The 13,869-nt window shown below is 40.7% G+C and overlaps 1 protein-coding gene across 1 annotated transcript; it reads right to left on the reverse strand.

Annotated features, from left to right (window-relative positions):
• Window positions 1-2,351: 2,351 nt before the first annotated feature.
• LOC102192897 (transgelin-like) lies at window positions 2,352-7,580 on the reverse strand. Its single transcript, XM_005735601.1, has 5 exons — window positions 7,402-7,580; window positions 4,205-4,391; window positions 3,939-4,110; window positions 3,706-3,808; window positions 2,352-3,603 (listed from the first exon to the last, which is right to left on the reverse strand). Exons 2-5 carry the CDS (start codon window positions 4,382-4,384, stop codon window positions 3,453-3,455), a joined length of 606 nt encoding a protein of 201 aa, XP_005735658.1. The 5' UTR covers window positions 4,385-4,391; window positions 7,402-7,580; the 3' UTR covers window positions 2,352-3,452.
• Window positions 7,581-13,869: the final 6,289 nt, after the last annotated feature.

The raw sequence follows: 13,869 nt of genomic DNA on the forward strand, positions 1-13,869 counted from the left end.
AGTCACACTTTCATCAAAACCTTGATGGGAATGAAAGGCCTTCTATCAAAAAACGCTGCGCACCACTACTCTCTTTCAAATTATCTGAAGAAAAAAAAAGAAAAAAGACTGTGACTATGAGAAAAAAAAGAGGAAGAGCTGAGTGACGTGTGTTTTTGTTTGTTTGTGGGATAATTCAAATGTAACAGATGGGTTTTTCAGGTTCACTAATTTCAGCTGCCTTTCAGCACTGCGGGTCAGGAACAATGTTTTGCCTCAAACTGCTATTTAAATCTATGTAAATAGTTACACAAGCACCTCCCTGGAAGTAAAACAGTTCAACCACTGTATTTAGCGCCACTGTTGTGGAGTGATGCTCCTCACTCAGGGATCGTTATGTATAAAAAAAAGGGAAAGTGTGTTTTTCCTGTTTTGGGTTTAGTTACACAAATCAAGTTACACCCAGTTTAAATAACTTGTTCTGGTCCCACCACCACAGAGCTTCTGCACACGTTATTCACACAGTTTAAATTCGTGAAACCTCAAGGCACCGTGTTTACCACAACTTTCTAAAACAGTTGGAAAAATAAATCACTAACTAATCATTAGTTATGTAAAAGAGAAGATAAGGTAGCAAAAGCAAGGAGTAAAAGTGTATCCATACATGTGCATGGCACTTTTTTAAGTAAACCTTGCCAGTACTGTGTTGAAAACCCCTTTTACCTTCTGAACTGCCTCAATTCTTCATGGCACAGATTCAACAAGGTTCTCACCCTACCACTGAAATGTCCCAGCAGAAATCAAGACTCATCAGACCAGCAACTTTTTCCACTTTTTCCATCTGATTGGCTAATGAGAGATAGTTACGTAAATGAGCAGCTGAGCGGGTGTACCTGGAAAAGATGCCGGGGAGTGTAGATATTCAGTCAATAAAGGAGCTTAGCAGAGATGAAAAATCACAACAAAAGTTGCCTCAAGGCGCTTTATATTGTACAGTAGATACAGAGAAAAGCCCAACAATCACATGACCCCCTATGAACAAGCACTTTGGCGACAGTGGGAAGGAAAAACTCCCTTTTAACAGGAAGAAACCTCCAGCAGAACCAGGCTCAGGGAGGGGCGGGGCCATCTGCTGCGACTGGTTGGGGTGAGAGAAGGAAAACAGGAGAGGTCTATTAACACATAGTGAGTGAGAAATATACAGTAGATTATCTGTCATGTGTTGCAATGACCAAAAAAGAAAAAACTTGCTTGTTATATCAGTGGATGTGAAAATAAACTTGGATACATGTTGTGAGACTCAAGAGTTCATTGGTGCTGATTTGGCACTAACACTCCACGCGTGTCTGCTAGTGTTGAAATAAATATTAGTTGTGAAATCATAAACACATCTTGACTCTTATAACAGTCTGGGCTTTGGCAGAGATAACAGCTGCTGTCACACTGATGCTAATGGGCCACAGCTTATCGACAGCAGAGTGGGCTCTATTAGTAGTATTAAGTTGCTTGCTATCTTCAAAGTCATCAATTTTCTCAGACTAATGCTTTTATTGTGAAAATAAGTCACTATAAAAACACAAGTACATGTTGCGCTTTGATGGATAACCTACAGTGTTGTTGTCTTTGCTCCACACTGGTTCCACCTCCATTTACATTATACTAATTTACCCCCTTTGTGTCAGCACCTACGCAGTTTCCTGCTAAGAAGGAAGAGGAAAAGGAAGTCTCTTTTTAACCCTCCTCCTGCAATGATTCGTCCTTTTTTGGAAATGCTCTCTACTATCTGAAATCCTCCTCTGTCATGACCTGTACTCCTTCTGACCCAAGCCACCTTAATCTCCAGACTCCATCTGGATATATATTTTTTATTTTTTATTTTTTAAAGCTGCACTTTTTCCTCTTTTTTCATCAAAGCATCTTCTTTTACTGTTTTCTCTCTACTGCTGCTCTTTTCCATCTCTGGCTGTTTCTGAGTCATTTCATGCTGAACAGCTTAAGCTGGACCAAAGCAAGAACACAGTATAAACAAAACCCTGGCAGCGATAACGATAGTCTCTCACTGGCTTCTCTTATTCCATCAAAGTAGGCAAAGTCCAACATTATTTATTACTCCCTTACATTATTTTCTTCACCTTTGCCTTTGGCAGCCTTAGCTGACCTCTCTTTAAAGTACAGCTCAGCTTTACGGCACACAGACACACGTGTCGCCCTGACTACCTGCAGAAACTGATGTTTTTATTATCTGTTGCTAGGCACATAGGTTGCAGTTTACCAGCTAACAGTTATCAAGAGTCGAGATAGTGACGGTGACATCATTGAGTGTGAACAGGACACACTTCCTTAGGCCATAGATTCATTACAAAAGAGGCTTCTTCAAAAGTTAAATCAAACTTTATTTCAAAGAGGCGGTCCAACATTTTGATTGACTCACGGCATCTAACAATAGATTATGTAATAGAACAGTAAAAACACACACAAGTGTAGTTTATACCTTTTTCAAACCAGGCAGTTTATTTTCTAAAGTTAATTAAACTTGGCTGTATTACTGGATGCGTTTGTTATAACCTACTAACATTACTGTAAACCACAGCAAACTGTACGTGTCTTACCTTTCGTTAAGTTTTTACTTCATTCCAGTACAAATTGAATCAGCTGCAACTTGGTACCTGCTTAAGGTTGTAATCTGTGAAGCTGTAACACTAAGTACCCAGAAAAGCTGCAGTAAGACACAGTAAAATATCTGTGTCTTACTGCAGCTGTTGTGGGGAAAATACTCAGAACAATCCTCAGAGGTGTATTTAAGTACATCCTGACGTCCATGAATTGACAGCTATGTCATCAGAAGGACAGAAAGAATAAAGTCAACAAAGACAGTGTACACTAAATAATGAACATTATCATTAAATTAAAGACTTCATGACAGAGTCTTACATCTTTGGTGTCCTTGAATGCGCGCGCTGCTAGAGTTTTGAGAAGAGGCATTGACTGCAATAATGCAGATGTTACAGGAAAGAATAAAGCAAACAGAACATTGAAAGTGGGGGATTTCTGGGGATTTCTTCTCTCACGCAGGTTTCAAGTCCCTGCAAGCAGATTTTCTTTGTTGTAATGAAATGGTCTGAAGCTCCCTGTCTGTGCAAGGTAAGAAATCAAACATGTCTAACATTGTGGTCTCCAGTAATGATTTTAAGGTAATGAGTTTAAACATGCAAAGCAACTGTTTTTGATTCTGTAACAAAAAAATTTATTTACAATGAGTCAAACAAAAGAAACATTGTTAAATGTTTGATTTCTACTGTTAAAGATCTACATGTGCACTTGTTCTCGTTGGTCCCTATTTTGGTCCCGTTAAAATCTGAAAAACAGTCAGGTCACATTTTTCCTCATATCCAAGGTAAGAGTCAAAGTCTCTTCCTCCTTGCTCACTGGCCTTCCAGAGGGCAGAAGGAGGGCGGTTTAAGAACTGCTCCGGTTCAGGGGTTGTTGATGATCTGCCTGGGGCGTCCGTAGCCTGTCATGCCAGCTTGAGATGCTCCTTTATTTGTGCCCATTTGCAGGCCGATGACACTTTGGCCTTCTTTCAGCTGTTCCTCCGAGAAATCTCTCCTGTTCTCCTGGGCTTTTCTGCACACACACAAACAGACGTCAGTCAGTGCTCAAACCTCCTTTGCGTTTCATCTTTCCTCAGAGGCTAGCATATTTACAGGACAAGGAGGAAAAGCTTACTTATGGAACCAGCTGGGGTCTCCTTTGTAATTCCCATCACCCTTTGTGACAGCCACACTTCCCAGAGCCATCAGGGTCCTCTGGACAGCAGCCAGATCTTTGCCTGCAGACATGCAACATCCTCACATCAACAGAGCCCACGGAAATACAAGGAGGAGAACCTGTACTGTATTTTCCCTCTTGAGTCTCAATTGTTACAGTAAAGAAAAGCTCTGGTTGGTTGGTTATCTTACCCTCAAAGAGGTCTACAGTCTGAAAGATGTCAGTTTTGGTGACTCCGTAACTTTCAGCTGCTCTGAGGAACATGGAGATTTGCTCCATCTGCTTGAATGCCATGCCAGAGCTCTTGATGGTCTTGATTGGCTTGTTGGCTCCATACAGGCTGTTGATGAGCTCACACAGCACCTAGACACACACGGAGTCCTCTCAATACACTGCACATAAAGTGAATTACAATGCTTTATAAGGACATTTACACTTCTGCAAAACTAGAACTCACACATCCATCCTTGAGCCAGTTTTGGAAGCCTGTCTTGTTGGGCTGGGGCCGACCGACTCCAGATCCACACTGGGCAACGATCCACTCCACCAGCCTTTCCTCCAGTTCTGGATCGTATTTCTTATCAATCTTACTCTGAACCTCACGGGTCAGACCATAGGAGGGACCTCTGTTTGCCATTGTAATCCTAATGGAAGGGAAAGTCAATGTTAGATAGGCTGGTAGCTCAGCAAACTCCACTCCCTGGCAGCATTCTAATATCTGATAGATTTAATAGTGTTCACATACCGATGCCTGCCCCGCTCACACCCACAGATGCAATCAATCCAGTGAATGTGTTTCCACTGAATGTTCTGTTATTTATGAGGAGCTGTTACTTTGAAACTTTTAGATTGAGGAGACTTTCTAAAAGTGAGCATATTTTTGTTGGTCGTCACTTTCACACCTCAAGAGGCTCATTTATCATTTGAAGTTAGTGCGCTCTTCATATCTCTCAAATCTCTGCTATGTATGAAACAAATAAGAATATTTGCCATACTGTCAGGGTTAGATGGATTAGAAAAGAAGCCGATGACAACCTGAAGACAAGAGCGTGAGCAGGGTACTAATCATGCAATGCACACAATAATCTGAGTTTTCCATTATCCAGGCCGCAGCAGTGCAGCTATTTAGCAAATACATTTCTGACAATGGAAATTAAAGTGTTTAATGACTTGAGGAATTCAAACTTTGTTGCACTCTGAAAGTAATTATGGTTGGTTTATCTGACATATTAATGCACAAAGAACTTCCTGTTGGCCTCAGCCAAACCACCCTACTCCCTCCATCCTGTTTGCACATTCAGCTGTCATTTCCTTCCTGACTAAGGTAGCTGTGTATATACAGGAATCTAAACATAACAACATAGTGTTGCTCACTATGGAAACGGTCTGTATGAAAAAAACCAAAAGCCAGCTAAATCAGAGAAATACTATCGCAATACACAATTTGCTTTTACAGATCCAAATCACAGAGTTGCACAACGGCACAACAACTTTGGAATTTTCCACGAATCCACATAACAGATGGGGATGATTATAGCTCGTTCTCCCCTTTTTTCTCCATTTACTGTGATAATTTACTGTGATAATATCTGCACATTTAACATCTAAGGTAAGCAGGTGCTCTGCAAATATCAGGATCCAGAATCACATCTGACTCGTAAAAAATTGGAGGATCTGTTTTTAATTCTGCAGACTTTAATATACACTTAGAATTATATAGATAGATGTTGCTCCAGGACATACAGGCACACCTTTAGCCAAACAGAGGATTAGTGTTACGCAATATGTGTTGAAAGTTTGACAGTTTATCATTGTGTCCACAGCTCCACGCTGGAGCTGCTATAGACACACACACACACACACATTGTTCTCTGTTCATTGTCTGAGGTTGCAGTGGTTATGTGGTCATGCGGAGGATAAGTGTCTTCCTGTCTCCAGAGTTATTCCAAAAGTTGTTTGTTAACAGCGGCAAGAGCGAGGAAAATACTCAGCCATCCAAACTCCTAAGTAGCCTGTTTCTCAATCAGACGACTTCCATCTGTGTGGTGTCCGGACATGCCCGTTACATCAAGCAGCTGCAAACATCAGGACCTGAACGTCTTGCAAGGAATGACGAAATCAGAGAAGGCGCTCTTTCAGATTAACCCCGTGTTGAGCGTGAAATCTGATGTATGAGTGACACGTTAAATGGCCAATGTCGCTGTAACTCGCAGCAGCATTTCCAGGGATGATTGTCCACCTAAGTATAATTGTAAAACTGCAACTAGGAGTGTGTGCGCAGGTGTTTATGGAAGCGTGACTTAGAAGCTCACATAGAGCTGTGCACTTAAAAACATAACTGGGAGTGGTCAAGTGGGAACATCTTGTAATCATAAAGTCACATCTACTCCCTCCCATCTCACAATCTCACCCCACAGTGGGCTACTACCACAAAATGATTTGAAGCTTAAACAGCCACTCAGCTGAAATTGTACGTAACACCTCTAAATGACCAAATCATACTTACAACTCGTGTAAGATGAATAACTGAACACTTCCTGATCATTATCATACCTAATTAGTGCATGTCTTATAGTGTGTGTGTGTGTGTGTGTTTTTCTAATCAGAGAGGAGAACACTGCAGATTAATCATTTAAACTGCATGATCATAGAATCCACTAAATCTAGTATTTAAAGCCTTCATTCTCCCAGACGTCTTACTGTACACCATCGTTTTATTAATCCTCTGCTTCAGTTTGACACAGTGGGACTTTTTAATGCCTGTTTTGTGTAGTTTAAACTAGAAACCGTTAGAAATCTGAGTAAGACACCGTTAAGTTACTCAGATGTCGCTCCATATGTGACCGAGTTACTCATCATCAGTCATTTGTCTCACTCCACCCTCCAAACTGTTAAACAATCATATTCTAGTAACTTGCAGACATCTGTTACAAGAGGCTTGCACAGCTTTCATAAAATTGCACCATCAGCTCATGTTGAAATCCTTACTATGTGAACACGGTGGATCCAGACCGAGATTATTTCTTCATGCTCTTGCCTTCCTTCATCTTGCACAGTCCCCACTGTTGTATTTCCACCTCATGACAAAAGATAGCAGTCACCACCTAACGTCAGTTTCTCAAACTATAAAACGTTATCAAGGCCCATAAATCTAACAAAAAATGTGGCAGCAGCAAGCTGCCAGTTGCCACTTTCTGAACCAACAACCTGGTGTTCAAAACATACCCTGAAGAGGAAAATTATATACTATTAAGCAGTAGCGATGAGAGGTTTGTCAGAGGCTGAACCTGTTAACATTTCCTGGAATTGTTAGGTCTCACATGCCGTGAGCACGAGGTGCGTGTTCAGAGGAGAAGCCAGACAAAACAAAATGGGATTTTATAACAGAAGAATGCACAGGCTCACGCAGAATCCACACAGGAATGGCTAAATATTAACTCAGTGTATTGCCTCGGCCTGTGTATGACCAAACGCAAGCAAGGGGGAAGGAGACAGTGAGCAAGGGTGGAGAGCATGAGAAGCAGTATCATATTTTTCATATTTTCTGCACCAGAATCAGCCACAAGATCCATAAAGAAGCAGAAAAATGTCTGCTGATGAGAATAAAAAAAAGCAAAAAAAACTGAGAGGAAAAGAAGAGGAGCCTTTACTTACTTTGTGTAGTAGCTTTCTGGTGAATGCAGGTGGGGTTGGTCTGGCGCTGCTGTGTGTCTGCTCTTCTTCTTCCTCTACAACACAGTGCAGAGTGCACAGTACAGAAGTGGCAGGATCAAGCGAAGCAAACACCCCTGAAGTGTTACACTTCAGTAGAAAGAGGGAGCAAGAGAGAGCTACGCCTTTCAGGTCCTCTTATTTCACTCTTATGACCCGCCCCTACGCTCTTTCTCCTTTTCCCCCCTCAAATTGTAATTCCTTATTTAGGAGACGGGCGGGAAGGGAAAAACAAGACATGTGACTTCAGAGTTTGGTGTGGTCACTGAAAAGAATTCTCTGAATTTCACCCTTTACCACTGAAGAACAAGATGGGATTAGGAGGACAGAAGGGAGGCAGGGATGATCAAATCCTCGAGTGGAGCCTGACAGAGCACGGGAAAGGCAGTTCCAGTAATTAGAGAGCAGGGGAGCGCACATACGAGAGTTTTTAGTGCCTTAAATCAAACTGCTGCTCACTGTGGTCTTTCAAATCAGGCCGAAACTGAAAGAGACAGCAAGCAGATGTCAAATGTAAATCCCCCTTCCTCTCTGTCAGGGTTTTATTTCAGTCACAGTGTCTTTTCTTATAGCTGAAACTTGCTCTTGGCTTTGCACACACTTTCAACAGATACAACGCACAGTTTATAGAGGGGGACACTCCCTCTGAGGCATCTCAGCCTTGTCAGCCACTGTCCATAGAAGCAAGTCAGGACCTGCAGAGTTCTCATGAAATGACAGTTTGAAGCTATCACTGTCTGAAGTCATCAATTAAACCCGCTCATCATGAGTGTAGGTGTTTAAAAAATGCTGGGAAGTTTTAATATAAGTGAAGGTTTGTGTCAGACAGACGTCTGATAGAACTTGAAAGGTTTGGTTGTAGTTGAACGTTTCCTCTTTTCTGCACATAAACTGTATCTGCACACACTTTCAGTAGCAGTCAGCTGTACTTCCACCGTCATAAATGTATTTTTTTCATTTGACTTTGGGTTATTTTCTTTGAACTAAACAAGTAGCACACACGAGAAAACAGAACAAAATGAGGGTTTTTTTTCTTCCCTTCCTCTTCTACATGAACCCAAAGCAAAGTTCATGTTCATGCAGATGACAGAAATCTGCGTGGGAAGATTATCCAGCAAACCTGTAAATATCAGATATACACAAACATAAGAAATTCCACACGCTGGTGAGCTCTGAACAAAAGCCAAACACACTCAGCCTTTCTCACCTTTAGGCAAAGCGGTTAAAGGCTTATCCTCCCTGGTTTTTCATCCTTCAGCCGAGAACTGTGACGTAATCACCTGCCTTGAATTTGATGGTTCCCAGTGTCAGATCTACAGACCTTTTCTTGATTTTAAACTTTCCATCTACAAAATCCTGTTTCAATAAGAAGTGGGAGCTTTGGTTTGGTTTATTTACATCTCTATAGGCTGTTCCTGCGCAACAGCAGCATCTGGTGGCTCAGGGTGGCAGATATCAGGTGACATCATCTCACTGCTTCTCCCACTGCAGGGGTGCAAACAAGTGCAATTGCAAGTTAAAATATGTTCAAATGAGAACTAAAATGCCCCTCCGTGTTTAACCTTGTGCTGAGAACACATTTGAATGTGTTTTATTTCAGGTTGGTGGACATGCCGCTGGGTGTTAATGATCATGCTGGGAGATGCTAAGCTGCTAATTGAAAAAGAGCTGACCCATGGAGAAATACCCGTGAGGTCATCAGGGTTTGTAAAATCAAGCAAAGGAAAAGAAACAGATGGAGACCATAAATCTAATGCCAGGAGATGAATTATTTAAATGCAGACCTATTTTAGACTGATGAACTTTAGAGTGCTATAACACTCTTTATAGGTACACCTGGCTGTCCTTGGTCAGAAAAGTAGGTACAGCTGCAAGTTCTAACAAGCCAGGTTTGTTGGTTGGTTCGTGCACACTTAAATATATAAAAAAATCGTTGGGTGGATTGTCCTGAAATTGGTTACTTTGCACAATTATGACCCCCTTCAAGATATATTGTAATAACCTTTCATCGAGCAGATCACATCTTTAAGCTTTTGTTTCCTGCAGCATTCCTATCATACTCAGCCACACTTAGTGCTGACGTGCAAAATTCAAAATAATCTGCTAAACTAAAATGCCTGCTTTCACCATTGTGAGCACTACTGTGTGGTTTGCACAGCCTCTTTTTTATTCTTTCTTTGTTTATTTAAAAATAATGACTGAATAAATAGAGTGCATCTATAAAATCAGGGTCTTATCTCTTGCTGTGTTTTGAAGCCAGTGTTTTGTGCGGTAGAGATGAAAAGCGAAATGGAATTTAATATTTGGAAGCAGTCCAAGGATGTAATGCTTTTATTTTCAACCTTTGGTAATGTATTAGCTGCACTCATTGTACTGGACCTTCACTTTGTTTGCATATTTCTATAATGGCTCTTGTGGCTGAATGCCAGCTTGAGATTGAATGCTAACATGGCTGTGTACTGCAGAGCCTCAGATGTTGTTGATCAGGTGAACTACTTACTGGGTTGAAAGGGAAAGGGAAATTATGATTGTCTCATCTCTTTTTTTAATTCATGCACAATTTGTTATGCTGTGTTAATGTTGAAGGGCAGAGAATGGAAAAGCCTCCATCAAGATAATCGATAAGAAAAGGACCTTTCACACCATCTGAAGTTTTCTTTGTGCAATGTTATATTAATAAACTGAAAAAACCCTTCAACATGAAGTGATACTCTCTTTATGCCCATATAACCACACATCAGCAGCAGCAGGTTTGCACTGCAGGAGGTGTCATGATGTTGATATCTGTGGACTAATAAAGAAATCTACATGTTCAGACCACAGGTGGTTTCAGTGCCTGACCTTCGAGGGTAAAGTACACAACAGGAGTACTTTACCCTATTTAAATTCTATCAGTGAGTTTACCCAAAGTTTACCCCCCCAAAAAAAGAAAAGAAATTTGTCATTTCACAGATAAGATGAATGTTATCTGTACAGTGACAACTCTATTGTACAGAGAAGCACTGGCTTTACTACTTGCTAACAGTTAAGAGATTTAAACTGCAGCTGTAGTATGCACTACAGTCCTCTTGGGGGCGTTGTATGATCTAAAACATTAAACATAACATTTAGTCTGCTGACACTCGGCTCTAAACTGCGACCCCTAAATGTCCATATAAATCTCCTGTTCTCCACATCGTCCCTGTAATAATGCTATGAGGCAGGAAGCAGTTGTGCAGAAAATGAAGGTCTGCCCTGCAATAGACGTGGTCAAGATGGAGATGGTGCGTGTTAGTCAGTCCCGGCTGTAATTGCTCTGTTACATTTCACATCAGATTTTGATGCACAGATGCACATGCAGGGGGAAAATTTGCAGCTTTGTTACACAGAATTGGATTCTGCTGGTTGATTGCAAAATGATGTCAGATATAATTGACCTCTGCTTATTGACCCAGGGGACAGAGGTGCACAGGTGGGGGATGTTTGTGGCGGGAGAAATTGTGAGCCGAGGGTGAGCCACCCTGTGTGTGAGGACGATGTCTTTGTGATGTACACTCATCCTGTCTGGCAGTTGCAGCTGACATCATGACGCAAATGTTTGAGGTAAGCCGCAGCGTGTTCATTTTTGGCTGTGCACTTCTAAATCATGTCATCACACATGCACACACAGTATGCAAAAAATCAAACAACAAAAAAATCTCCAAGAACAACGACATCAGCAGCTCTACACTCACTGGTCTTTTTATTAATTCGACTGCTCATTAGCAGTTGAGCAGTTGAATTATCTGCTCAACTATCTAATCAGCCAGTCACATGGCAGCTTGTGGGCATAGAGACAACTTGCCGATGTTCAAGCTGAGCATCAGTGACTTTGAGCATCAGTGACTTTGAAGGTGGCATGTTGTTTATGCCAGATTAGTCCAAAATAAGAAAATATCTAGCGAGCAGCAATTCTCTGAGAAAAAATGCCTTGTTAATGTCAGAGGTCAGAGGAGAAAAGCCAGGCTGCTTTAAGTTGATATGAAGGCAACAGTGAGTCAAATAAAGCCTTGTTAGAACAAAGTTTTGCAGAAGAGAGTCTCTGAATGCAGAACACTGTGATTGTAGAAACAGAAGACCAAGAACTAAGAACAGGAAATTGAGGCTAAAATTTGCAAGAACTCACCAAAATTTGACAACAAAAGACTGAAAAACGTTGCATGGGCTTATGAGCCATGATTTCTGCTCTGACATTCAGAGGGTAGGGTCACAATTTGATGTAAACAACATGAAAGCATGAATTCCTCCTGTCCAGGCTGCTAGTGGCAGTATTGCAATACTATCATGCCAATACGAATCAAAATCTGAGAAATTTTGCCAGCACCTTGTTAAATTTGTGAAATCTATTCCACAAAGAACAAAGGCATCTAAAAGAGGCAAGAATGAACGGGATCCAACAAAGTACTAGCAAAGTTTTATTAATTTAGTATGTGGTAAATATGTATTGTTTATGCATTTCAAGAACAAAAGATGATAGTGTCGTGTCGACTTGTCGTGGTTCTTAGTGGTTAACTTGCCCCTGTGTCTCCTGTGGGTCCTTCATGCCATCTGTTTGTCTTTGTGTGCTTCTCACGTCTCAGTTAAACTCAGATTACTTTCCTTGTGAATCTTTTGCTTTTTATTTCCTGCCTCTATTTGTTACAATGTTATGATTGTTTTACATGCCCTGGTTAATATTCTTTTAATCAGTTAATTAGTTTGTTATGCATTTGTTTCATGTCAGTCTGATTCTTGTCTTTAGCCCCTTTGGTTTTTGACAGTTTTCTGCTTTCGTTTCTTGCATTTGTTTCTTATGACATCTCAGTCTTTGAAATATATGCTTTTGAAATTGTTTAACTATTACTGTGCCAGATTAAAGAGTGTCCTTTGTTCTGTTTTGCTCTACCTGTCTGACACTGTGTCGTGTTTTAGGATCCTTAATCTTTTGTATTGAAAAAATCTCTAACCTCTCATGAGAAAGGACCACTTGAGAAAGAATGCCATACTGATAATGTGATCACACTGGGATTGCCTATCATATTGCCTGGCATAATTTCAATAACTATTAAACTTTAACTAGCTAAAAGCATTTTCTCACTAAATTTATATTTCCAGGTTTCTGCTGCGGGTTGCTTGAAGCCAATCTTAAAGCCATGCATGATCAGCAAAATAAGAGTGGCATCAAATGGCAGATGAATAGCCGCAATTCATGTTAACTACAAATAAAATGTATCATTTTTTGTAGGCACCAGGCCAGTGTTGCCAAAAGGAGAACACCTAACACCCGTGCTGTCCATGTTTCCTGAATTTATTGCTACAGTGGCTAATTTGGGTCCCAGTGAAAGATTCAATGACAAATGGCATCTTTGCACATTTGTGGGGAACAGATGTACTGCATGTGTGTCTGCACATGAAACATTCTTCATGCAACATTCGTCATGGTCGGAGTCAACAGCCATAACAAATAATGGGAGAGACACAGACTGATCAAAAATGTACCATTTTATTCAGCAAATAAAGAAAAAAACAGTTTAGTGTGTAGCAGCTGGATGTGAGTGGGGTTGTGCAGGCGAACCCTAAAATAACCAGGACAAAGCCAACTAAACATAACATGGTGCTGAGTGAATATATATATAGAGACAAAGCTGAGACAGCCAGATCTTAAATGCAGATCTTAAATGTTATCGCAGTATTCAGGCTTTATTTCCTTTTTACAACACCCTAAAGAGGCCATCAAAGCATAAATCTGGAAAATGAAGAAAGCACAACTCTCCCTTGTCATGAACACAGCATGGTCTGTGTAAAAGGGAAAAAAATGCTTCCACTTATCAAAATTACCAGAAAAGCTGCAGAGTTTCAGCAGATTGCAAGAGTTGTGTTATTGAGGGTACTTTTGAGACGTACCCCAAATCTGTCTTTCTCAAAGATGAGTTAATCCACTAAGATATCAGAACAGTGGTGACTGAAGGCTGAGAAGGCTGAAAATGAAAACCTTCGCAGCTTTAAATATATTAGTCAGACAGTATATATATATATATATATTTATTTATTTATTTTTGGGCAGTGACATATGACTTAAAAGCAGAAAAGAAAAACAGCAAACTGTTCCCAGTTTTTGTCAGCAGTCTTTCTAAAATGGGATCAGAAAATCCTTTCTGGCTAAAGAACAGGGAAGAAGACAGAGTCTAAGACAGTTTAGGAGAGGGGAGATGATGGGCATGGACTGGATTTGAAGCTCAGCTGCTTTGACAGATATAAACAAACAGGAAAAGGAACATGGAGTGAAAGCAAATGGAATTAATATGGATTCTCTGTGAGCTCCAGGTGAAACAGCCAGAGCAGGTTTTCAGGAGTAAAGACAGAGAAGGGCAAAGATAAAGCTGAGGTCAGAATAAAGATGTGTGTGTGTGTGTG

The sequence above is a fragment of the Pundamilia nyererei genome, unplaced genomic scaffold (genome assembly GCF_000239375.1).
Source record: "Pundamilia nyererei isolate P.nyererei 1_Seehausen unplaced genomic scaffold, PunNye1.0 scaffold00064, whole genome shotgun sequence".
NCBI lineage: Eukaryota > Metazoa > Chordata > Actinopteri > Cichliformes > Cichlidae > Pundamilia > Pundamilia nyererei.